This window comes from Triticum aestivum, chromosome 2D (assembly GCF_018294505.1).
Source record: "Triticum aestivum cultivar Chinese Spring chromosome 2D, IWGSC CS RefSeq v2.1, whole genome shotgun sequence".
In the NCBI taxonomy this organism is placed as follows: Eukaryota; Viridiplantae; Streptophyta; class Magnoliopsida; order Poales; family Poaceae; genus Triticum; species Triticum aestivum.
The window spans coordinates 625,470,708-625,496,401 of record NC_057799.1 but is presented as its reverse complement, the minus strand read 5'-3'; the positions used below and the strand labels follow the sequence as shown (position 1 = coordinate 625,496,401).

The following is a 25,694-nucleotide window of genomic DNA, read 5'->3' as shown; positions in this document are numbered from 1 at the left end:
TCATGGAGTCGAATCTTGTACTCCCTCCGTCCAAAAATACTTGTCATTGAAATGGATGTATCTAGATGTATTTTAGTTCTAGACACATCCATTTTGATGACAAGTAATTCCGGACGGAGGGAGTACTTGGTTCAAACAAGAAATAAAGTGGGGGTGGGGGAATTTAGTATGTACTCCCTCCGTTCAGAATTACTTGTCTCGGAAATGGATGTATCTAGAACTAAAATACATCTAGATACATCCATTTCTACGACAAGTAATTCCGAACGGAGGGAGTACATCGGACTTGGTACAAACAGGTAGGAAAGGGAGTGAAAGTAGTATAGACTGGTCATCCAACCGGTCTCTTGGTCGAAAAGTAGTACAGATTTGTTTAATCTAATGTCCCTGTGAACCGAACCTGTGAACCGAACGCAGCCTTAGCTGTTCTTAATCTAATGTCCCTGGTAAAAATGAAGCCATGCCACTGTTATAAGCCATGACAAGTTTAGCCAAATGTTTTTGCCTGTAATTGTTTGAGACTCTGACTGTTTCCTCTGTGCCTTTTTATGCAAACAGGGATATCCAATTCACCTGGTTGCTGTTGTGACCTTTTGGTGCACTACACAAAACTCTTCTTAAAAGAAGTGACTTTTGTGTTGTTTAACTGGAATGTCAGAATGGAACAGTTGGTTCATTTTGGTGGAACTGCACAAAGGGAGATCTGTGTTCCAATCCTCATCATCCATATTGGCGCCATAACCTTCCTTTAGGTAAGAATGATATTTAATGCAAGTGTTCATCTCTATTTTCCGACTGCCATGAGAAAATAATGCTGTTTTTTACTAGTACACTTGTACTCCCTCACTGACAAAACCAATTCTGAATTAGAAGGCCAATCATGTACTTGGTTTCACCAACTGGTGAGGAGAAAGAGAAACAGAGCATGAAGAGGAAGAAGAAGAATAAACAGTGCCAAGGCGATCTTGCAGAAGCCAGAGGCCTCAGTCGAGGCCATTCAAGGGCTCCGGCAACGACTACCTTACATGTGAGACGGTCCTCCAGGGAGCCCTTCTACTTCTGCTGTCTCACTTAATTAATTAGGAGTACTTAAGTACCACTAATTTATTACTGCCTAATTTTCCTGTTGGAGTTAAACAAATCTTTAGTAGGACCCTATGCTGAATCATGTACGTGTGTATGTTTGTCTATGGAGGTGAATCATGTGGTGGAGCAGGGAGGGAATATTATTAGTGTCATGACATAATAGTGCTATTGTTTTGCATGTCAATTTATTGCCATTGGTTCAATGAGGCAATGTTTTGCGTATTGTCCGTCATGAATTTGATGCTACTGTTTGAGTAATATGCTAATGTCTTCCTATCCTTTCTCACTAAGCTAATGAAGGTTTCACCTTGTTCCTACTTGTGCAAACAGGGATCATGTTGTGCCAATCATACATTTTAGTGGAACTACACAAGACAATACAATGAACTGTATCCCAGCCAGTGCTTTAACTCTGCTGGAAGTTCTTGATAATCTTTCGATATAATCTCAGCACTGGTAAACAAGAGTGATTTCAACCATACATTTGAAGTGCACAAAAATATATACTATTGTGTGATTCCAGTGAGTGCTTTATCATCTCTTATGGGACTACATGAATAAGCTTTTTTTCTCAGGTTGGTACGGGCCTAAGGCCTTCATCCATATTATTTTGCTGTCATCTCTATTTGTATCGTGCTACTGTCATGAGAAACTCCTTTATCTTGGCACGTTAAAGTTTTGCAACCTATGATAAATGGCAATGCTTTGAGTGTTGATTTGAGCTAATTGGCACTGATTAAATAAACTAATACCTCTCTTTAAGCAAGACTACTATGTTGCTAACTTTACCCATTAAGATAATGCGGGTGCTTCTATTTGTTAGTGTATGTTTCATCAACTAGTCCCACTATTACAGTAATCTCACTCTCTCAATATATGTGCCAACAGGGATGCTCGATTTTGATGGAACTGCACAAAAACTTTGGGTGCTTCATTGCCTCGACAGCTTTCGTCCTTTCCTGTCAGTCGCTAATCTCCGCTTGCTTTCTTCCTTTGTTGTCAGTCGCTTGGCTTATCTCGGCTTCCAGTCAAACGAAATAGTAATTGATATGCTACCTCACACAGGTTGGTACTGGTCTTTATCCTGATTATTGTGCCTGTCATATGTATTGGTAATTTGGTATTGTGCTACTGTTTGTCGATTTCATAAAGGAGTAATTTGGAGCCTGAACTCGCAGGCAAATCATTACATCGGGTGATTTCAGTAGAACTGCACAAAATGATCAGATGAGCAGGTACTTATGTTGTTGCTATGTACTCCAAAGTTCACTCAGACAAGCATCGATGTTGACAAGAAGTGCCTATATTCATTCGAGTATCAACCGGCGTCAACCAATTGTCAAACTCCAAGTATTAGGAGAGTCAACGCCAAAAATATTGCTTGGTGCATAGCCCAGAAAAACGCAGTTCAATCTTTGGTCCCAACTTGTGCCTTTTGGTTATCGGCACATATGGTAGCGAACTATATGGCATGGAGTCTAAAGATTCCAGACAAGTTGGTTGACGCGTATATTCATCTGGCACTTAATCAGTCTGCACGCCAAGGATGCTCCATTTTAGTTGAACTGCACAAAAATTTGGGTGGTTCATTTTCTCAACCGCCTCCTTTCTCATCTGCAATGTAGAATTTTGGCGAGATACAGGACCAAGACGAGCCAGTAAACTAGTTGGATGAAAGTAGTGGCCAAGTTGCTCAAACCTCCCTCGGCACGAGGCCACTATTTGAGGATAAACCTACAAGCAAAGTTCAGATTGTCTGTGTTGCCTCTTATGTACTCAAAAGTTTACTCGTACAAGAACTAATTTTAGCAAGAAGTACCTCCGATTGAACACCATTTACCAGTCTGTACCCTAGGTAATTAAAGTTCGTCCATGGATCATATTGGTTGTGATCTCAATCATTTGGATGCATAAACATACTGAGCTTGTGTATATATGAATCTTTTGAGTTGTTGATAGTGAATGTTGGCTATGAATATGAATGTGTCCTGTGAACCTGAGTTTGATATGAATGTTTACCTTTTCTGTTGTATTTGTGTGTGAACTTGTTAGTATGCCTACTATGGGGTATAAAACGCAGGTCTCTTATAAAAGTAATGCTGTGTCCAATTTATGTTTTCCCTTCTAACCACATTATATAGATTTATATTATTACTATTATCGTATATTTTATAGACTTATATATACATTATAAAAACATCCCACGTGTTATTAACTTATAAAAGTAAATGTTTAACGGAAGTTGGCAAGGAAAATCCTGGTTGTTTTTGACTCACAGGCAAGGAAAATCCTGGTGATTGCGTACAAAAGCATGCGAAGATTTTAAGGACCAATTTAATAATAACGCGCTCATTTTTATTTTGAGCAATAACTCGCTAATTTCTTAATTATATATATATATAATGTGTCTCTCCGGTTTATTCTTTGATATTAATTTCTCCTTCTAACATCACATTATATATATAACGAGCCCACCTAATACGTGTATTTCAAGGAAGTGCAAATGGGCTGGGTTTTCTTAGAAAATATAAATGGGCCTGATTGACGCGAAATTATTTGTTCACCCAGCCCAGCAAATGGACTATACATTCTAGAAAACATGGGTTAAATATATGCCACACTTTTGCAGGCTGACATGTGGGCCAATAGGTCGAAGCCTACCAGGGCGTTGTCAATTTGGTCAACAAATGATTGTGTCATCCACAGCCATTGGATTTATATCCAACGGCCAGCATGCACCTTCAATCTCTCGTCTTCTTCCTCCAGCGTCGCCGGGACCGCCAGGTCCGGCCTCCGGCGGCTAGCGGCTCTGCTTAGCACGCATCGCTGCGAAGCGCTACCCCACCACCGGCTAGGCTATCCCTCCGCCCCTCGACACCTGCTGTTATTCTCCACAGACTACAGCCCCACGCCGCAACAGAACCAGTTATAACCCTTCTCCTTCTCTCAATCTGCGACTCCACTGCCGCGTTTTCCCATCTCCGAGTCGTTCCCGTCCGGGGCCTCGCCGTCGTCCACCGCCTCGCTGCGTTCGGTGCGGCGTGGTCAACAAACGAGAGTCATCGGAAGAGGACTGTACATGGAGAGCCTGACGGCTGGACCCACGAGGTCCATGGTCGCACGCAAGGAAAGTTCCTCCTTATTAAGCTGAAAAAAAATGTTTCCTCCACCTGACAGCTGGGACCCACCGGCTGTATCTTCGCACGGAAGGAAGTGCCTCCTTGTTTTGCAAAAAAAATTATTCATCCCGTTGACAGCTGGGACCCATCAGATTTGGTGACTGACTTGTGGGCCTACTAAGCGAACGTGTACGCACGGCTTTGTCAACTTAATCAACAAATGATTCTAGCAGCTGGACCGTTGGATGTTAATCCAACAGCCGTGCACCTTCTTCAACCTCTGTTCTTGCTCCTGTCTCCCGTGGGCGGCACCGCGACTGTGCTGCCGCGCACCCGAACCGGTGAAGTTTCCCACTCCTCTCCATCTGCGACTCCACTGCCCCGTCTTCCCCATCTCCGGGTCGTTCCAGTCTGGGTGCGCTCGGCACGGTGTGGTCAACGTGGTCAACAACCGAGTCTCATCGGAAGATGACTGTACGTGAGAGGCTGACAGTGGGGACGCACCACGCCCATGGACGCATGCATGCAACGGAACGCGGCGAGGTCAACGTGGTCAAGGAACGACTTCCATCGGAAATATACTGTACGTGGAGAGTCTCAGCTGGGTCCATGGCCGCAGCAAGTAAGTGCCTCCTTATTACGCGGAAAATAATGATTCCTCCAACTGACCGCAGGGACCCACTAGACGGGCCACCGTATTTTGCGAAAAAAAGTTTGCCCCCTGACTGCTGGGACCCACCTAACGGGCCACCGTATTTCGTGAAAAAAACGTTCCCCCCGCTGTCAGCTCGGACCCACCAGAAGTGCCTCCTTATTACGCATAAAAAAATGAATACTCCCCCGGCTAGCTGGGACCCACCTTGGTGGGAGGCTGACTTGTGGGCCTACTAAGTTGACGGGGACGAAGGGCTTTGTCAACTTAGTCAATGTGAACGATTCTAGCTCCAGTGACCGTACGATGTCCATCCAACGGCCGTAGTGCTTCTTCAACCTCTGGTCTTCTTGCTCCAGCCGCCCAAAGCAGCGCTAGTCGTGCCGCATGCTCCTGCCTCCCGTGGCCGGCTGTGCTGCCGCAGAGGCCTCACCGCCCCCTACTATTCCCACCGCTGGCCAGGCCTTGCGGCGACGGCAGCCTCACACCGCAGCCGAACCAGTGAACCCTCGTACTCCTCTCCGTGCGGGCTTCAACTGCCGCGTCTTCCCCGGCTCCGCGTCGTCCCCTTCCTAAGCCTCGTCGTCGTCCACCGCCGTGGTGCTCTCCGCGCGGCGTGGTCAACGTGGTCAAGGAACGACTTCCATCAGAAGAGTACTGTACATGGAGAGGCTGACAGCTGGGTCCACGGCCACAGCCCAGTTTTTTTTTGTGATTTGCCAAATAAGTCGCTTTGTCAGGCCTGTTGGGCTGCAAATCTTTCAAGACGAGGAGAGAATACCGGCAATTAGTTTCAAATATTTTTTTTCATTTCAAGATTTTAAATTACATTAATTTTTATGCGTGAAGAATTTGTTGGATTTTATATTGATATACATTTATTTTTAAAATCAGTTTGAATGTGAGTCGAAATTTCGGGATTAAAAACAGTTCGGACCGCACCGAAATATGCAAAATTTTGTATAATTTTTTAACCGTGGCCACAATATGGGCTGTAATGCTAACAAAAAGAATATGTGCTCCAAAAAATCTTAATAATTAGCAAATGGGCTGTAAATTATTACAAATAATGGTAGATGGGTTGTATGCTGTTTTCCACAGATTTGAGGCTTTCCTAAAAAAAGGTTGACGCACAAGCAATTACTGTTGGATGGCCATCCAACGGCCGTCGTGCTTCTTCAATCTCTGCTCTTCCTGCTCCAGCCGCTCAAACAAGCGCCGGCGGGACTGCCTGCTCCCTCCTCCCCGCGGCCGGCTCTGCTGCCGCGCAGGCCTCACCGCCCCACCGTACTCCCATCGCTGACCTAGCCATCCCTCTACTCACCCACACCTGCTGTTATTCTCCGGCGATGGCAGACGAACCAGTAAACCCTCGTATAGTCGCACTCCCCTCCATGTTGGAAACAACTGCCGAGTCTTCCCTGCCTCCGTGTCGTTCCCTTCCTAGGCCTCGCCGTCGTCCACTGCCCTGGTGCTCTCGGCGCGGCCTGGTCAACGTGGTCAATGACCGACATGCATCTGAAGTGGACTGTACGTGGAGAGGCCGACAGCTGGGTCCACGGCCGCACGCAAGGAAATGCCTCCTTATTACGCGCAAAATAATGATTCCTCCACCTGACATCAGGGACCCACCGAAAGGGCGTATGTATTTCGCGAAAAAAAATGTTACCGCCGCTGACAGCTCGGACCCACCAGCTATATCTTCGCACGCAAGGAAGTGCCTCCTTATTACGCACAAAAAAATGAATACTCCCCTGCTAGCTGGGACCCACCATGGTGGGAGGCTGACTTGTGGGCCTACTAAGTTGACTGGGACGGGGGCCTTTGTCAACTTTAGTCAATATGAACGATTCTAGCTCCAGTGACCGTACGATGTCCATCCAACGGCCGTAGTGCTTCTTCAACCTCTGGTCTTCTTGCTCCAGCCACCCAAAGCAGCGCCGGTCGTGCCGCATGCTCCTGCCTCCCGTGGCCGGCTGAGCTGCCGCGGAGGCCTCACCGCCCCTACTATTCCCACCGCTGGCCAGGCCCTGCGGTGACGGCAGCCTCACGCCGCAGCCAAACCAGTGAACCCTCGTACTCCTCTCCGCGCGGGCTTCCACTGCCGCGTCTTCCCCGGCTCCGCGTCGTCCCCTTCCTAGGCCTCCCCGTCGTCCACCGCCGTGGTGCTCTCTGCGTGGCGTGGTCAACATGGTCAAGGAACGACTTCCATCGGAAGAGTACTGTACGTGGAGGGGCTGACAGCTGGGTCCACGGCCATAGCCCAGTTTTTTTGTGATTTGCCAAGTAAGTCGCTTTGTCAGGCCTGTTGGGCTGCAAATCTTTCAAGACGAGGAGAGCTTTCATTCGGCTGGCCGAGAAAATTGTCCATCAGTAATGAGAAATGGGTTGTACATTTTTAAAACACATCAAACCGGCAATCAGTTTCAAATATCTTTTTTTTCATTTCGAGATTTTAAATTACATTAATTTTTATGCGTGGAGAATTTGTTGGATTTTATATTGATATACATTTATTTTTAAAATCAGTTTGAATGTGAGTCGAAATTTCGGGATTAAAAACAGTTCGGACCGCACCGAAATATGCAAAATTTTGTATAATTTTTTAACCGTAGCCACAATATGGGTTGTAATGCTAACAAAAAGAATATGGGCTCCAAAAAAAACCTTAATAATTAGTAAATGAGCTGTAAATTATTAGAAATAATGGCAGATGGGTTGTATGCTGTTTTCCACATATTTGAGGCTTTCCTAAAAAAAAGGTTGACGCACAAGCAGTGACTGTTGGATGGCCATCCAACGGTCGTCTTGCTTCTTCAATCTCTGCTCTTCCTGCTCCAGCCGCTCAAACAAGCGCCGGCGGGACTGCCTGCTCCCTCCTCCCCGCGGCCGGCTCTGCTGCCGCGCAGGCCTCACCGCCCCACCGTACTCCCATCGCTGGCCTAGCCATCCCTCTACTCACCCACACCTGCTGTTATTCTCCGGCGACGGCAGACAAACCAGTAAACCCTCGTACAGTCGTACTCCCCTCCGCATGGGAAACAACTGCCGAGTCTTCCCTGCCTCCGTGTCGTTCCCTTCCTAGGCCTCGCCGTCGTCCACCGCCCTGGTGCTCTCGGCGCGGCCTGGTCAACGTGGTCAACGACCGACATGCATCTGAAGTGGACTGTACGTGGAGAGGCCGACAGCTGGGTCCACGGCCGCACGCAAGGAAATGCCTCCTTATTACGCGCAAAATAATGATTCCTCCACCTGACATCAGGGACCCACCGAAAGGGCCTCTGTATTTCGTGAAAAAAATTACCGCCGCTGACAGCTCGGACTCACCAGCTATATCTTCACACGCAAGGAAGTGCCTCCTTATTACGCACAAAAAAAATGAATACTCCCCCTGCTAGCTGGGACCCACCATGGTGGGAGGCTGACTTGTGGGCCTGCTAAGTTGACTGGGACGGGGGGCCTTTGTCAATTTTAGTCAATATGAACGATTCTAACTCCAGTGACCGTACGATGTCCATCCAACGGCCGTAGTGCTTCTTTAACCTCTGGTCTTCTTGCTCCAGCCGCCCAAAGCAGCGTCGGTCGTGCCGCATGCTCCTGCCTCCCGTGGCCGGCTGTGGTGCCGCGGAGGCCTCATCGAACCCTACTATTCCCACCGCTGGCCAGGCCCTGCGGCGACAGCAGCCTCACACCGTAGCCGAACCAGTGAACCCTCGTACTCCTCTCCGTGCGGGCTTCCACTGCCGCGTCTTCCCCGGCTCCCCGTCGTCCCCTTCCTAGGCCTCGCCGTCGTCCACCGCCCTGGTGCTCTCGGCGCGACGTGGTCAACGTGGTCAAGGAACGACTTCCATCGGACGTGGACTGTATGTGGAGAGGCTGACAGCTGGGTCCACGGCCGCAGCAAGGAAGTGCCTCCTTATTACATGGAAAATAATGATTCCTCCACCTGACAGCTGGGACCCACCGGACGGGCCACTGTATTTCATGAAAAAAAATGTTTCCCCCTGACTGCTGGGACCCACCAGCTACATCTTCGCACGCAAGGAAGTGCGTCCGGGCAAAAAAACGATTCGTCCCCCTGACTGCTGGGACCCACCAGCTACATCTTCGCAGGCAAGGAAGTGCCTGACAGTCGGGACGCACCTGGTCGAAGCGTACGTAGCATTGTCATTCTGGTCGCGAACGTGTACGTACATACTGGTCGATGTAGAGGCGCGCACGTGTCGTAGTAGTGGCGCGCACGTAGCATGTACACGTACGTACAGCGGCCAGTGTGCAAGAAAGAAAATACGGCCACGTACGTACATACAGGCAGGGTCTCGAACGCCTACTCGCGCATACGTACGGCCAGGCCTCGTGTACATGGCTCGGTCGGAATGGAGAAACAGCGTCGTCGTCGTGTTCATGGGGAGCCAACCGGCTGGGTCGGAACGGAATGCGTCGTCGTGTTCATCGGGAGGGCTTGGACGGAACAGCCGATGGAAACAACGCCTGGCGTACCGCAGAACGGAGGAAACGGCCTTGTGTTCGACCAGCCACGTTTGAAACGGGATCCTGTTCATCGGGAGGGGTCTGGCGTACCGCAAAACGGAGGAAACGGACCTCCTACGGTCGAAACGGGGGTCCTGTTGATTGGGAGGGGTGTGGCGTACCGCAAAACGGAGGAAACGGACTTGTGTTGGAGCGCTACGGTCGAAACGGGGGTCCTGTTCATCGGGAGGGGTGTGGCGTACCGCAAAACGGGACTCCACGGGACACTGTTCATCTCCACCGTCGACCCCCTCCCGCCTCCACGGGCTACTGTTCATCCACCGTCGACCTCTTCCGGCCTCCACCTGCGACTGTTCATCCACGGGCTCCTGTTCATCCAGCCTCCACCATGCGCTACTCCACCGGCTACTGTTCAACCAGCCCTCTCCACGGACTCCTATTCAACCACCCCTCCACGGGCTACTGTTCATCCAGCCCTCCACCGTCTATTGTTCATTTTGCCCTCCACGGGGTGGTCGTGTTCATCCTGCCCTACACGGGGTCCTGTTCATCCAGCCCCAACCGGCTCGATCGATCGGGGTCCTGTTCATCCAGAGGCAACACCATGGGGTCCTGTTCATCCACCCCCACCGGGAACTGTTCATCCAACCCCCCCCCCCAGCAACGCTCACTGTTCATCCAGAGGCAGCATCGATCGGCTTCAGTTAGCAGCAGTAGCGAAGGAATCGATCGATCGGGTTCAGTTAACAGCCATCGATCGATCGCTCGGATTCAGTAACGCGTAGCCTGCAGTGCAATCACTCAGGTTCAGTTAGAGCCCAATTCCTCGCTCGGGTTCAGTTAGAGTCAACGCCTCGCACACACGCGCGTACGTGTACGAGAGAAACGCGCATCGCTCGGCCCCCGACCTCCCACCGTAACCGGGAACTCCCCGAAATTTTCCTCGCCCTCGCTTCTACCACGGTTTTTTCCATCATGGACGGCCCAAAGAATGTCATGCAGCTGCGTCTCCGGCCCGCCCAGGACGAAAAGCCCATTTTCTGTCATGATTTTTTGTCATAGAAGTAGGAGCCCACCACATCTATGATGATACCGGGTTTTGTCACAATTATCGTCATAGAAGTGTCATATGTATGACAGAAAAAAATTTCGTTCGGCCCAAAATGTCACGGATGTGTCTTTTTTTTGTAGTGAATGTCCATCTCCTGTAAATGGATTAGCTAGCAATTTCTCTATCATACCCGAAGGAATTTCAAAGTAAACATTTTCAGTAGGTTCAGTAGGTTGAGGAGTAACTCTTTGCTCTACTGGTTGGGGTGAAGATACCCCGAACCAGCCTCTCAAAGGATTACTTTCCATAGTAACAAGTGACAGTAAATTTCAGCACACTATATAAATCTTTCCTTACCAAATTCCACTTACCAAAGGCGCTTCACTCCCCGGCAACAGTGCCAGAAAAGAGTCTTGATGACCCACAAGTGTAGAGGATCTATCATAGTCCTTTCGATAAGTAAGAGTGTCGAACCCAACGAGGAGCAGAAGGAAATGACAAGCGGTTTTCAGTAAGGTTTTCTCTGCAAGCACTGAAATTATAGGTAACAAATAGTTTTGTGATAAGATAATTCGTAACGGGTAACAAGCAATGAAAGTAAATAAGGTGCAGCAAGGTAGCCCAATCCTTTTTGTAGCAAAGGACAAGCCTAGACAAACTCTTATATGAAGGAAAACACTCCCGAGGACACATGGGAATTATCGTCAAGCTAGTTTTCATCACACTCATATGATTCGCATTCGTTACTTTGATAATTTGGTATGTGGGTGGACCGGTGCTGGGTACTGCCCTTTCTTGGACAAGCATCCCACTTATGATTAACACATATTGCAAGCATCCGCAACTACAAAAGAAGTATTAAGGTAAACCTAACCATAGCATGAAACATATGGATCCAAATCAGCCCCTTATGAAGCAACTCATAAACTAGGGTTTAAGCTTCTGTCACTCTAACAACCCATCATCTACTTATTACTTCCCAATGCCTTCCTCTAGGCCCAAACAATGGTGAAGTGTCATTTAGTCGACGTTCACATAACACCACTAGAGGAAAGACAACATACATCTCATTAAAATATCGAACGAATACCAAATTCACACGACTACTAATAGCAAGACTTCTCCCATGTCCTCAGGAACAAACGTAACTACTCACAAATCATATTCATGTTCATAATCAGAGGGATATTAATATGCATAAAGAATCTAAACATATGATCTTCCACCAAATAAACCAACTAGCATCAACTACAAGGAGTAATCAACACTACTAGCAACCCACAGGTACCAATCTGAGGCTTTGGGACAAAGATTGGATACAAGAGATGAACTAGGGTTTTAGAGGAGATGGTGCTGGTGAAGATGTTGATGGAGATTGACCCCCTTCCGATGAGAGGATCGTTGGTGATGACGATGGCGATGGTTTCCCCCTCCCGGAGGGATGTTTCCCCGGCAGAACAGCCTTACTTTGAACTCACTATCATTTATGTACTTCATTATTCCCATAAGAGGGTCTCTTTCACCTATAACTCGACATGATCAAGTAAAGTGTGCACATGTCTATTTTTATTTGAATCTTCAGAATGTCCAAACTTTTAAACACTATGGTATGACTGAACAATCTAAACTGTTTGACATTATTTGATGTAAATAAAATACTCCGGTCATTCTTAGTATGCAATCTGCAGTAGTGCTTCGAAAAAACACTAGGGGAAATGACTTGAATGGAGAAATGTTGAGAGATCAACCTGCTACCTGAAAAGTGCGGCATGCCCACATGAGAGTCACTAATACTCTCACACATCTTTTTTCAATAGCCCTTCTTTAAAACAATCTGGTGGAAAAAAACGTTCAAGGTCACAAGTCACAATCTGGTGGAGTATGACTCAACATACTCTATAATTTACTGAATGAATGGAGGTAAAAGTATGGAATATTTACTGAATGAATAATCAAGTAAACAATGCATGGAGGTAAAAGGAAAAAAGAAGCTAAATTCACGGGGAAGAATAGAGCAAAATAATTTAGACAGAATAATTTAAAGACAGAATAAATTCTGAAAGAACCTCTGCCATCTGTTGATATGTTGATTTACTTTAAATAAAAATCATAGACTGAAGATGCTGTCATCTGGATTACACATGTTCTTTTTCTCATTAAAGGGTCATGCTACTGAAAACAGACTGGAGTAAATTGTTTTTCTAAGAACACACAACAAAAACAGGTTCATGACTGGAGTAGTACTGTAATAAGACCCAACAAAACATCTTTTGGCTGGGAGAGATTTGAGTATTTTTACATCATTTATAAGAGATTTTATTATTGTAATAAGACCTGGCCAAACATCTTGATTTTATTACATCATTTGACAGAATCTGAATGTACTGATGCAGCAATACTGTCAAATTCAGTTTGCATAAGTCAAATGGAAATTAAATTCAGCAGTACTGTCAAATTATTGCAGCGAATATCATTGATACTGAAATTGGATTGTTAATTTGGAAAGGATCAATACTCCACTTGCTACAGTTGCTACTACAATAGTTACACTTGCTACTGATGAACCTCAACTAGAACCTGCTGGATATTTTGACAGTTAAAGTTTCAGTTAATTTCAATTTGAGGAAAAGTTTCATGTACTACTCCAAGTCCTACACTAAACTACTCCAAGATCATTTTCATTTCCATTTGATCATTTAGCGTTAAACAAGCAGTGCAAGCAAGAGAATAGTGCAAACAAACTATGCAATAATGTTGTACTGCTCCAATTGATCATTTTCATTTCCAAAATGTACCGGTGTGCATCTTGAAAGTTCAACCTCTTACCTTGAAAGTTCTTTTCAGTTGCCTGGAGAACATGGATCTCCCAGACCTCAACTACACCCCACCTGCAGAAGATGAAGATGTAAGAGATGAAATGGATGAAGATGTAGGAGATGCAATTGTTCAACATGCAGGTAAATGACTCAAATGATCATGAGTAGAGAGTAAATGACTCAAATGACTTGTGTAAATGCATTGTTGTACTCCATTTGATCATATATTTTCTTTGTGCAGGTGTTGAGCAAGCAGTTCAGAAAAGGGATATCCTAGATGACAAGCAAACATATGTTGCTTATGTTGTAATGCATACATTGTGCATGAGTAGAGGGGGAAAGTTTAAGAGAGATGACAAGAAAAATATTGCTGATTTCTTTGGAGTGGGTGTTTGGAATATACAAAGAATTTGGAAGAAAGCGATGGAGCAAATTGCTGAAGGTCTGGACGTAGATGTTTCAAGTCAGAGGAAAGGAAATTGTGGAAGAAAGCCGAAAGATCAATCTAGAGCAAATCCCTACCATCCCACTGAATAGGAGGTCTACTATCAGGTCACTTGCCTGGCAACTCGGGTGCAGCCCTACGACACTCCACCGGAAGTTCATGCTGAAGTTGATAAAGAGGCATACAAACTGTTTGAAGCCAGCTCTGAATGAAAAGAACAAGAAGGATAGAATGAAATTTTGCTTGTCAATGCTCGATGAGACAACAACACAAACTGAAAGGCCAAAATTCAAGACCATGCACAACATTATTCATATTGATGAGAAATGGTTATATATGACCAAGAAAAAAAGGAACTATTATCTGCTGTATGGGGAGGAAGAGCCTACGAGAACTCTGCAAAACAGCAGTTGTATTGGAAAGGTTATGTTCTTGACAGCTGTTGCTAGGCCAAGGTGGGATAATGAAGGAAATGTGACCTTCTCTGGAAAAATTGGAATTTGGACGTTTGTGAAAGAAGTTCCGGCTCAGAGGAGAAGCGACAACAGGCCCAGAGGAACATTGGAGACAAAGTCCATAGAAGTCAACAGGCAAGTAATGAGAGAGTTCATGATAGAGAACCTACTGCCAGCAATACAAGCATCTTGGCTTGAGAATGATGTTGGGAAAACCATCTATATACAACAAGACAACGCTAAGCCTCATATCTTGCCTAACGACCCAAAATTTGTAGCAGCTGTGCAAAGAACTGGACTCGATATCAGACTAATTCAACAACCTGCCAATAGCCCTGATCTAAATGGCCTTGACCTTGGGTTCTTCAACTCGTTGCAATCTCTAACAGATTGTCTAAGCCCTAGAACGCTTCAGGATCTTATCAAGGGTGTGCTAGATGAATTTGAAAACTGTGAGGTTTACAAGTTGAACAGAGTTTTCCTATCTCTACAAGCTTGCATGATTGAAATCCTGAACTATGCGGGGGCCAATAGGTATAAAATACCCCATGCGAACAAGGAAAGGCTAGAGAACCTTGGGATGCTACCTCCAAGACTTACATGCCCTCGAGAGGTATATGCAAATGCCCTGCACAATCTTGGGATAATGGAGAGAGTTGCTTGTTGAGATGCTTGTCGAGATGCTTGAGGAGATGCTTGTCGAGATGCTAGTTGAGATGCTTGAGGAGTTGCATGTGGAGATGCTAGTTAAGATGCTTGAGGAGTTGCTTGTTGAGATGCTTGAGGATTTGCTTGTTGAGATGCTAGTTGAGATGCTTGTCGAGATGCTTGTCGAGATGCTTGAGGAGTTGCCTGTTGAGATGCTTGTCGAGATGCTTGTTGAGATGCTTGAGGAGTTGCCTGTGGAGATGCTAGTTAAGATGCTTGAGGAGTTGCTTGTTGAGATGCTTGAGGATTTGCTTGTTGAGATGCTAGTTGAGATGCTTGAGCAGTTGCTTGTCGAGATGCTTGAGGAGTTGCCTGTTGAGATGCTTGTCGAGATGCTTGTTGAGATGCTTGAGGAGTTGCTTGTCGAGATGCTTGAGGAGTTGCTTGTTAAGATGCTTATCAAGATGCTTGTTGAGATGCTTGAGGAGTTGCTTGTTGAGATGCTTGAGTTGCTTGTTAAGATGCTTGTGATTATTTGTGTGGAGTATGTGTAACTACTTGTTTGTGTGGAGTATATGTAAACCCTAGAGATGAGGCTTGTGTGGAGTATATGCAACTCCTTGAGAAGAGACTTGTGTGGAGTGCATCATTTGTATGATCATTTTCGGAAAACCCCATGTGAAATTACTCCATATGTTTGCAAAAGGCTTCTATGGACTGGATTTTACTCCATATATATGATCATTTTTGTTTGAAAATTTTCATTTAATTTTGTGTGGAGTGCATCATTTGTGTGATCATTTTTGTTTAATTAAGAGATAAGAGGAGAGGGCATTGGAAGAGAGAGAGAGAGAGAGAGAGAGAGAGAGAGAGAGAGAGAGAAGAGAGAAGAGAAGAGAGGGAACTGGAAAATAATCAAGCACTCCAAGAAGAAAGAAAGAAGAGAACAGGAGAGAGAAAGAGGAGTACTCCATTAGTGAAAGAAGCTACAGAAGCTAGAGGAGATCACTACAAATCTCTAGGATATCACTACCAAAAATCTGGAGAGAGAGAGAGGAAACTGGAAGATACTCTTAATGCAAGCACTCCATTTACAGTACTCCTAATGCTTGTACTGCAGTAAAACTACTCCTAATGCTACAGCAGTTAACAACAACTGAAATTGCTGTAATGTCCAACAATTATAGTACATTGAATATTACTGAAACTTACCAGAGGTGAGAAAATATGCTTCAAATTTTGACAAAACTTCAGTTAATTTTGACAAATTTTGACTCCAGATTTACAACTTCATTTCAGACAAAACTTCAGTCAATCACTAAATATTTTCAGATACTAAAGCTGCACATTCTTGACTAAGACAATTCCTAACAAAACTACTCCTCTCTTGAGAAGTTGGAGTAACAGAAGTTGCACTTGCATAAGTACAGAAGGTACACACACTAAATTTTCAATTTTCTGAAGAAGCACATGCAGACCTAAGACAATTTTTCTGAAGTTTAATAAAACTACAGAAGCTGCACCACGACTAAGCTACAGAATTTCCCTCGCCAAAGCAATGAACATTCATGACTAGCAAGGGAACTGCAAGATTAACAAGCTACTCTGAAGCTGAAGCTACAGAAGTTGGGAGTAATAGAAGCTTCATGAGAAGATTCATAGTGATGAATTCATGAGAAACTTCTTTGTTAATCTACAGAAGCTAAAGAAGATAGTGAAGCTACAGCTTCATGTGTAACAAAGGATACAGAAGCTTCATGAGTAACAGAAGGCTACACAAACTTCATGAGAAGTTAGAGAATACCATGAGGACGACAAGGTAGGTATTGCAGCAGCAGGCTTCTCCCTCCATGGCCCTCCTCTCCTCTTGAATCGATATGGGCAGGAGCTTTTTTCTTCATGGCCTGGCCTCCTTCCTTCACCATGCAAGGAGTTTCAGTAGACAAGTTAACAGAAGCTATAGACGACAACTTTTAAAAGAAGCTACAGAAGCTTCATGAGAATAAGTTTCAATGATTTTTTTTATTCAGGACAAGTTTGATCAATCCAATGATTTGTTGTTTCTCATTGTCAGTATGAAAGATTGATCTCATGTTGTTTATTTTGCAGCATAGGGAAGTCCTTTCTGCAGGACAAAAATTTGTGGTGGATAAAGAGGCGAGAACCAACAAGTAATTGATCTCTTTTCCTAATGGTCGAACAACTGCAGCTTCAGTTTAAGCAATAAGAGCCATATTCAGGTTAGAGATATGATTAGAAACACTAATGCCATTCGCGATATAACCTGATTTCAGCCCAGGGTTCTTAAGTTTTGTTTTCTGGATTTGAGAGAAATTCAATCAATTTTTTGAGGAATTTTGATGAAAAAATTGAACGCATTTTGCTTTTGGCTCGATTTCACATGTCACTACCTTTTTACTAATTGTAAATACTCACAGAAATCACAGTATATCGATACTCACAGAAATTTGGATTCTTTTGAATAAAGTTTTTGAGGAAAAGAGCACTCTGGTTCAGTCCAGTTCAATATCCATAAACATAGTGTAATGTTCAGGGTTCAGTGTACGAGCATAGCTACTTGAGCTCAATACCAGTTTAGCACTTTATAACAAAAATTGCAGCACAAGGTAACCAGGTGAAGCTGCAGATTCATGACCAAGACTAGGTAAGAGAAGCTACAGAAGTTCATGAGAATATTAACAAAGACACAAAATTAGCTCCACTACAGGAAAGAACAGTACATGAATCTACTCTTGGCACAACACAACAAAGTTTACCAAGATGTGTACACAAAGTTTACCATCAAGGTTGTGATGCTGCGCTGCATCAGGCTCTACCGGAATGAAGTTTGTGATGCTGCACTGTCCATGGCTCTGTCATGCGCTGTCCATGGCTCCTGTCCAAGGCTCTTTCCTACTCTAGCCTCTAGGCTCTCTACTCCATCCATCTGGCCAAATCGAAGAGGAAAACAAATCAGGGAAGTTTAACTAATAACTACAGTTTACCCAGCCCCATGGTGAGAGGAAAACAAGCTACAGTTACCAGACACCCAAATTCAACCCATCTACTGCGGCCGGCCGGTTATCAAGTTCAAAGGTCTTGTTCAAAGGGAAGAAGAAGAAGAATCTGTTCCATCAAAGAGGAGACGGGGTCAGACCTTCATGCAGTACAAGGTCCAGATGCGGCTCCACCTCCACCTGCTCGGGCTCCAGCTCCTACTGTCGCCGTCTTCACGCCCGCGCCGGTGCCGCTCCGGCTCCGCTTCAACGCCTCCTTCATGCCTCTCCACAAAGCAGATCGAGCGCCAACACACTCAGATCTAGCGCCAGCGCGCGCCTCCTCCTCGCCCAGCAGCGCGTTGCCGGCGCATAAAAATGGCAGCTTTCTGCATCTACTCCTCGCCCAGCAGTGCATTGCCGGAGTTTGAGAGGGTGGCGCGTTGGGAGCGGTGAGCTAGGCAGCGATGCGTGGGGAGCGGTGAGCTAGGCGACGGTGCGGAGCAAGATGCCGGCGAGTGGGCACATCGACGGGGAGAGGACGGCGTCGCGCACGAGAGAGAGACGAGTGGTGGGGAACGAGTGGTGGGCGGCGTCGGGCGAGAGAGAGAGAGGGGAACGTGTCGGTCGGCAGGGGTAGAATGGGAAACTCAGGAAATTTCGTAGCCTAGGAAATTTTGTACGCCAAATCGTTAAACGACATGCATTTTGGAACAGGGGGGAGTAGTATTTCTTTTGTCCCCAGCTTCGGCAAGGTGAAATCCTAGCTAACAATTCTACTATCTATTGCTATTAATTTTTAGGACCACATAACTTTTCTGTTGTGTGACTATCGCCTAATACCACCTTACAAGTATGACGCTATCATAAGCTGGTAAGTACTATATTATGGATGCGTTTTGTGACTTCGACACCACCCGTGTGCGTGATTATACTTACGTATTCCTCTGGTCTGAATCAGTGGAATGATCGAACATGTTGGCCATGAATACATGGACGAATTTTTTGCCTGCTGTGAGTCTTACTTGGCTGAAGATGGCATATTGGTCCTCCAGGTTAGTACATCAACAACTAAGTATATTTCAAAACGATTTCACGGCTGAATTCCACTGTCATCAAGAACCACAACTAAGTAGTATATGCCTTCCTTTTGGTGCATAAAGAACAAATATTAGGCCTTATTCTTTTGGATTTGGCAGAAAGCCAAATGAAAGATACTCCTTACTATATACTATATCCAAGCAAGACCTTAGGTTTACACGATCATGAACTAACTATTATACATGTGTGTTTAGTTCATCTCAATTGCAGAGGAACGGTACGAGCAATACAGAAGAAGGCCACACTTCGTCAAAGAATACATATTCCCTGGCGGTTGCATTCCTTCTTTGGCCCGTGTAATGTCTGCCATTACCACGTCATCAAGGTTCAGGCACGTTTTACATCAATCGATCGGTGATTGATTGGTTACTTCATGGTCATTGCTGGATCTCCATCCATTAAACCCTACCTAATCTTGTTGCGCACTGGGTACAGCATAGAGCATGTCGAGAATATTGGGCCCAACTACTACACAACTCTGATGCACTGGAGGGACAACTTCATGGCCAACAAGGAGTAAGTATCACTTGTCATTCACTATAGAAGAATGCTGCTGTGACGATTATATACATATATTGTTACAGTTGGTTGTTCAGTTAGTATTAATTTCTTACTGCTTTCGTTTTCTTGCAGTCAAGTTTTGGAACTGAGCTTTGATGAGAAGTTCATCCGTATATGGGAGTTTTACCTCATATACTCTGCGGCTGGTTTCAAGTCACGAGCAGTTGGAGATTACCAGATACGTATTTATGTATGTATACATGCTCTTTCTATATATTTACCTATGTTATTTCCAGACAAATGGAAGTCATATACTCCCTCGGATCTTAAAAATATGACTGGAAATCAGCAGGCTCCCCAATACAGCAACCATTTATTTTCAGTGCAATAAATGATGAAATTAATAAAAATTTAAATGGTGACAGTGTTTTCTTGGGAAGACCTAAATATGTGATTTTTACATATCAAATTAAAATATTAGTGGTAAAAGTTTCAAGATATTGCCAAAATAATTAGGTCTGAGCCTTCACCTTTCAGGCACTGATTGTGATGTCTGACTGGCTGATATATATATACTGCATGCAGGTTGTTTTCTCTCGTCCAGGCAACCGTCGGCTAGGCCTGCCTTGATGGCTAAAGCCAACTTATCCTTCTCCATTAATAAGTCAGGCCTGAAATGGCTTGCTCATACGGGCAGCCTAATCAGGTGGTTTGGTGATCTATCTTGTTTTAATCATGAAATGTTTAGTTTTCATGGCAGTGTATTATCTATCAATAAACTTGCATGTGTTTGCAAGTGCTACATTAGCCTGGTTACTAGAATTTGATAATTGTATCAGAAAGAGTTGATGTCCTTGATTGTAGTTTTCGATCTTTTCCATGTTTGACATTTGTGATGTTGGTTATGGGAGAGAATGGATGTTTCTAATTACCATGTTCTACCACTAGTCATGAAGATAGTTTGTTATGCTTATATATGGGGTACCACATGCATGTTTTTTTAGACAGAATGCCCCATACACCATACAAGAAAAAGAAAAGAAACCAAATAGATCAAAAGAAAACATGCATGAATTGCTCACACCATACATAACACTGGGATGACCAGTGGTTACAAGCACATAAGTGGTGGTTCTATCATTCTATGCATTTAACTTGCATCTACCGCAGATAGATCAAATCAGGTGCAGGGACACGTTACAACTACCACTGCAACTTAAGCAGTTGGCCCTAATCTGACCATCCAAAACATGCAGCCAAGGGCTACGATATGCTTGCCATCTTTCCCCTGTTCCTACCCGTTGCTCTTTTTCTTTAAAAACAGAACCAACTGTCCAACTCTATGAATAGACGACGGAACCGAACCATTTACAACACAAACTGCGCTAGGACCTTTTTTTTTCTTTCTTTAAACATAACTGCACGCTTCATTGCCATCCTCAAACGGACAAAATCTGAACAAAACGGATGTCCGTTTGGGGTCGTGCCTTGTGGAGTCGGCCTAAAAGCTAGAGTAGTCTGGTTCTGCAGGCCAATAGCAGTATCTATCTACACGCGCTTCCTTCAATGCTCGACGATTGGTGCATCATGTGTCTTGCATGAGCAACCTCGTCAGTTTCCACTCCAGTCACGACTTCCGCGATGCATCGACCGTTATGACCGAGGGGGGATGTCTGCCGTTTACCTTCGGATTCTTCTCCATTCTCACCGTCCGCGTCACTACCGTTGTGACTGCGGGGGATGCTGAGCATCGTGATTAGTTAGGAAAGATAGGATACCGTAGGATTTATTCTGTCTTGTCTTATATTTCAAGGTGATCATGTACTCCTTGCCCACGAGGCTCAAGCAATACATCAACAATGTCACCAATTTCCTCTCTATTCCTCTCTTACAGTTACCTCGATTAATAAGGATTGCTCCGGACCAACACATTGCTCCGGCACGCTTGCTTCAGTCGCCATCAACCCGGCCCTCGCCACCCGCCATCTTTTCGGTCATACATTTGTTGTATTTCTTTCCAGCGTCGTTCATGCAACCCAATGAGAAATTCTTAGGAGCAGTAAATCGACACTATACCAGTAAAAAATATCATTCGTTTTTTTTTACATACTGTAGTATATGACGACAAGATCAGCGCGTCAGGAGAACTAAAAGCTAGAGTGATAGAGTCTGGTTCTGCAGGCCAATAGCAGTATCTATCTACACAGGCTCGCTTCAATGCTCGACGATTGGTGCATCATGTGCCTATGGGCCGGCGTGATTCTAGCTGAGACCGATCGAGCAAGCTGTACCACAAGATTTTTGGCAGGCCTCGTGACTGAAAAGACGAACGAAGCTAGCCGCTAGCTGCATGCACACTGCGTGCAGGAGGAGATGGACCCGGCACCGGTTCACGACATTGCGACGACCGCCGACCTGCCGCCGTCGTCCATGCGGCCCTGTCCTGCTGTCCATGCTCAAGCATGTGTGCGTGTGGTGACACTGACCGCTTTCGTCGGCACGCACTGTATCATCTTCCTGCGGCAAATGCACTGTCGCCATTTGCATTGCGCAGCAGTGTCTCAGGCGGCCGACATGGTTGGCTGGATAGGCGACTACGTGCCGACTTCCAACACGTCTCGTCTCTGTCATCAAGCACAGCTAGCTAGCTAGTAGCACGTGGACGCTGCGTACGTACGTGTCCTCGCCTGGTGTGCATGCATAAGGCAGTGTAGCCCACATGCTTGAGTAATACTCCATCCGTCTCGTAATAATTGATGCATTTAGAGGCGTGTCCCATATTAATTTGACGCTCAAACATATATATCTAGACGTATTTTAATGCTAGCAAGATACATTCATTATTATAGATATATCTTAAACGTATTTCATTGCTAGATATATTCATTGTAATAGATATGTCTATTTGAGTCAATTAATATGGAACAGGGTTAGTAGTACTCCCTCCGTTTCTTTTTACTCCGCATATAAGATTTGATCAAAGTCAAACTACAGAAAGTTTGACCAAATTTTATATAGAAAATATGAACATCTACAATAATAAAACTATATAGTATGAAAATACGTTTCATGATGCATCTGATAATATTGATTACATATTGTGAATGTTTATATTTTTTAATATAAAGTTAGTCAAATTTTACAAAGCTTGACTTTGACCAAACCTTATATGCGGACTAAAAAGAAACGGAGGGAGTATTTTCAAAGAGGGAAGGTCTGCCATTTTCACACGAACAATGAAAGACAACTAAAGTTCATAGTCAATTTATGAATGAGACTAGAATGAAAACCACAAAGAACAGAAGTACAAAGAAGAGAAAGAACCCACCAGAGTCGCCCTAGCTAGACCTCAACCACCATATGACCGCTGCTTGGGGTTAGTCAGAAAGATCTTCGGAAACGTCTCAAGGAGGAGGAAAATGACGTCCGTGGATGCATGTTGTCGTCATCGACATAGACCCTGTTGAAAAACAAGCTTTCGATTAGAACCGCGCACAGTCACCTCACCAATCCTCGAGAGTGTCTGTTCGGCAACACCAACAACCTTCATCACTCCTCCGTGCTGAACGGGCATGATTCAGTAAAGAGGAGGTACTGTACACAATGCCTTCGAAGAAAAGGAAGACACCCTTGAGTGCCTTCATCACCAGGATCGGAGAATAAGATCTTCGCTGGAGCTTTGAGCCTCTCCACCTAACAAGCCCTTAGATCAACTCTAAGAGAGTCGTCGTGTCGCTATATTGCATGCTTTGGTGCATGCACCATAATGCTTTGGAGGCTAGCAACTTTACGTAAGGCGGAGTTGGGTTTTTGGGCCCTCAAGATATTTAGAGACTTGGACTACTCTCTCTAATAAAAGAAAGCCATTACAAGTACTGGCTGCAAACAGATTCTGGGTTAATTATGATAGTCCTAGTTGTTGACGACATAGAAGGTTTTTCACACTAGTCCTCTTTCTCAAGACGATATAGTGATGTCGCTTCTCCTACTACAAAGATTATGCCAGACTCCATTCTTCTTCATTTTCTTCATGCAAACACTTTGAATGCTTCCAAAATCATATGTTCCCAGCGCGCTCACCACCCTGTTCTTCCGTGTGTTCATCATCCCCTAGGAGGGCGGTCATTTAGTTCCCTCGCTGCATCAAGAGAAATCTCTTGCCATCCCCTCACAAGAGTAATGGCACTCTCTAAGACATGATTCATCCACCATCGATCCCCCAAAATCACAAACATTTTTCTATGGGCACGCCGCATTCAACCGAACAAACAAAAACAAGGTGGTCACCACTCCCATGTCTGATTGGAAAGGCGTCCGAGTTTTGCCATCCGCCGGGACGAAGGAAGAAGAGGATCGGGCGCGAGTGTGGTTTTCTGTAGCTCAGGCTACATGGTACCCCTTATCTTTGCCATCCATTTCTACATCGCGATCCGTGCAGACGCATTTGTCTTTTTTGTTTCTCTCAAACGCCACAACATATAAACTTCAAATTTTGCAGAACAACAATACATTCTAACTACAATCTAGGAAAAAACTTTCAGATTTTTTCTTGCATTTTAAATACTTAAAATAATATTTTTAGTCAAACAAAATCTCATTTTCTATATTTATATCAGACCAAAAAATCTGAAAGTTTTTTCACACATTGATGTTCTAATGTTTGTTCGATCTGTAAAGTTTGAAGTTCATATGTTGTTCCATTTTAGAGAAACAAAAAAGAGAAATCATCTTGTTGTAAGTTAGTTGGAGAGTACGGATCTCAAAGCAAGGCTGAAGGGTTGAGGATAAGAGGTTTCATGTAGCCTGAGCTACAAAGGAACTTTGTGCGCGACAATTCGTTGTCTTCTTCGGTCTATTCGTTGAGGATCGTTGCGGCACTGGCGGGGAGGGGCCGGTGCCTACATGCGGCTGCATAGGGTTTTCCACCTCGTCGCCGCAGGGTGGCCGAGGTGCTGGCTTGGGCCATGTTGGACGGCAATCAAAGGTGCGGAAAGTATATCAACTATTGAAGTTGTGGGATCCGACTACAAACCGACAGATCGGGACCCCGATGGTTGAGGTGGTGTCCATGGCGACGTCTGCATGGTTCAGACGATCGAAAGCAGTCACAAGACGATGCTACGGTGATGGGGTGCGGCGGGGCCTGGATGATTAAAAAAAGTGGGAGGGAAAAATAGTGTGCTCGCGAGAAATCGTTTTCAGGATGAAGTGCGTTCCAAATACCCCACAACCGTTTCCAAGATTTATGCGTTCCAAATACCCCGCAATCGTTTTTAGGATGGTGTGCGGGACCGGCTGAAATACCCCGCAGTGGTTTTCAAGATGGAGAGCCACTGACAATCTACAAAACGCAGGTTGAACTCCATCTTCACTGCACCGACGAACCGGAACCACGTTAAACAGTGAATACTGCACCGCCAATCCAACACCGCAATGTTAGAGCATCTACCGCTGGACTCAGCAAATCCGGCCACTCAAACGCCAGCTGACCAGGCACTCCCTATATCCGCGCTTTCACACACCCATGTATCACATATTCCGCCCCCTATATTCATACCGAACCATGCAACATTGAAAAAACTATGTGGATCATGAGCGGACATACAAATGCACAATCAGTTCATCAAAAGATCACAACTGATCATGGGAAGATAACCAAAGTTCACATAATACACATAATACGTCGGACAAGTTCAAACTACAACTAAAAACTTGAAATAAAGACGGATCTTCACCACTTCCTCGTCGGCCCTTTGCCCTTTCGGTCGCCGGCGCGGCTATAGGAGTCCGCGGCAGGAGGTGGGTCCACGTCGGAGCCGTCAGACCCGTCGGAGGAGGAGGAATCGGAGATGACGATGTAGCCTTGCAAGCGCCGGATGATGCGGTCTTGCTTGCGCTTCACCTTGGCCACCCTCGCCGCCTCGGCCCCCTCCCGTACGGATTGCTCAATGCCGAGCCGGAGCTGTTTGGCATTGAGCCTCCGGAGCCATCGGGCCTTCGTCTCCGCCTCAGTCAGTGACCGCCGGCACCCCCACTCGAAGAGACGGTCCTCCTCGTCGGGTACCCGGCGGCGGCGGGCGAACTGCGCAGACCCATGGGACCTGCCCGCCATCTCCCTTGCCCTCTGCTCTCGCGGTGGGCAGCTCGTGCCTCCGTTTCCGGAGTCCGCATCCACAACGTCGGCTGAGCGGGCACTAGAACCCAGTGCTGCCCGCGCGGAGCGGCGGTCGGAGGTGGAGGAGGCCGTCTGGCAGGAGAAGCAGATCGGACAGGCCTCGCAGATCCGCGCGCGGGGTGGGAATAAGGGTCGGCGCCGGCATCGGTGTTGCCACG

The 25,694-nt window shown here is 45.5% G+C and overlaps 1 protein-coding gene and 1 long non-coding RNA gene across 2 annotated transcripts; one reads left to right on the top strand and one right to left on the bottom strand.

The window, feature by feature from the left end:
- Nucleotides 1–11,681: 11,681 nt before the first annotated feature.
- LOC123055108 (uncharacterized) lies at nucleotides 11,682–18,382 on the bottom strand. Its single transcript, XR_006426525.1, has 5 exons — nucleotides 17,921–18,382; nucleotides 17,564–17,710; nucleotides 16,568–16,679; nucleotides 13,226–13,287; nucleotides 11,682–12,233 (listed from the first exon to the last, which is right to left on the bottom strand). It is a non-coding gene; the product is annotated as an uncharacterized lncRNA (long non-coding RNA).
- Nucleotides 18,383–18,460: 78 nt separating this feature from the next.
- On the top strand, nucleotides 18,461–19,991 carry LOC123056094 (tuberculostearic acid methyltransferase UfaA1-like). The gene is made up of 7 exons (XM_044479834.1): nucleotides 18,461–18,514; nucleotides 18,563–18,633; nucleotides 18,721–18,814; nucleotides 19,055–19,191; nucleotides 19,296–19,376; nucleotides 19,494–19,611; nucleotides 19,947–19,991. Exons 1-7 carry the CDS (start codon nucleotides 18,461–18,463, stop codon nucleotides 19,989–19,991), a joined length of 600 nt encoding a protein of 199 aa, XP_044335769.1.
- The last annotated feature ends 5,703 nt before the right edge of the window (nucleotides 19,992–25,694 follow it).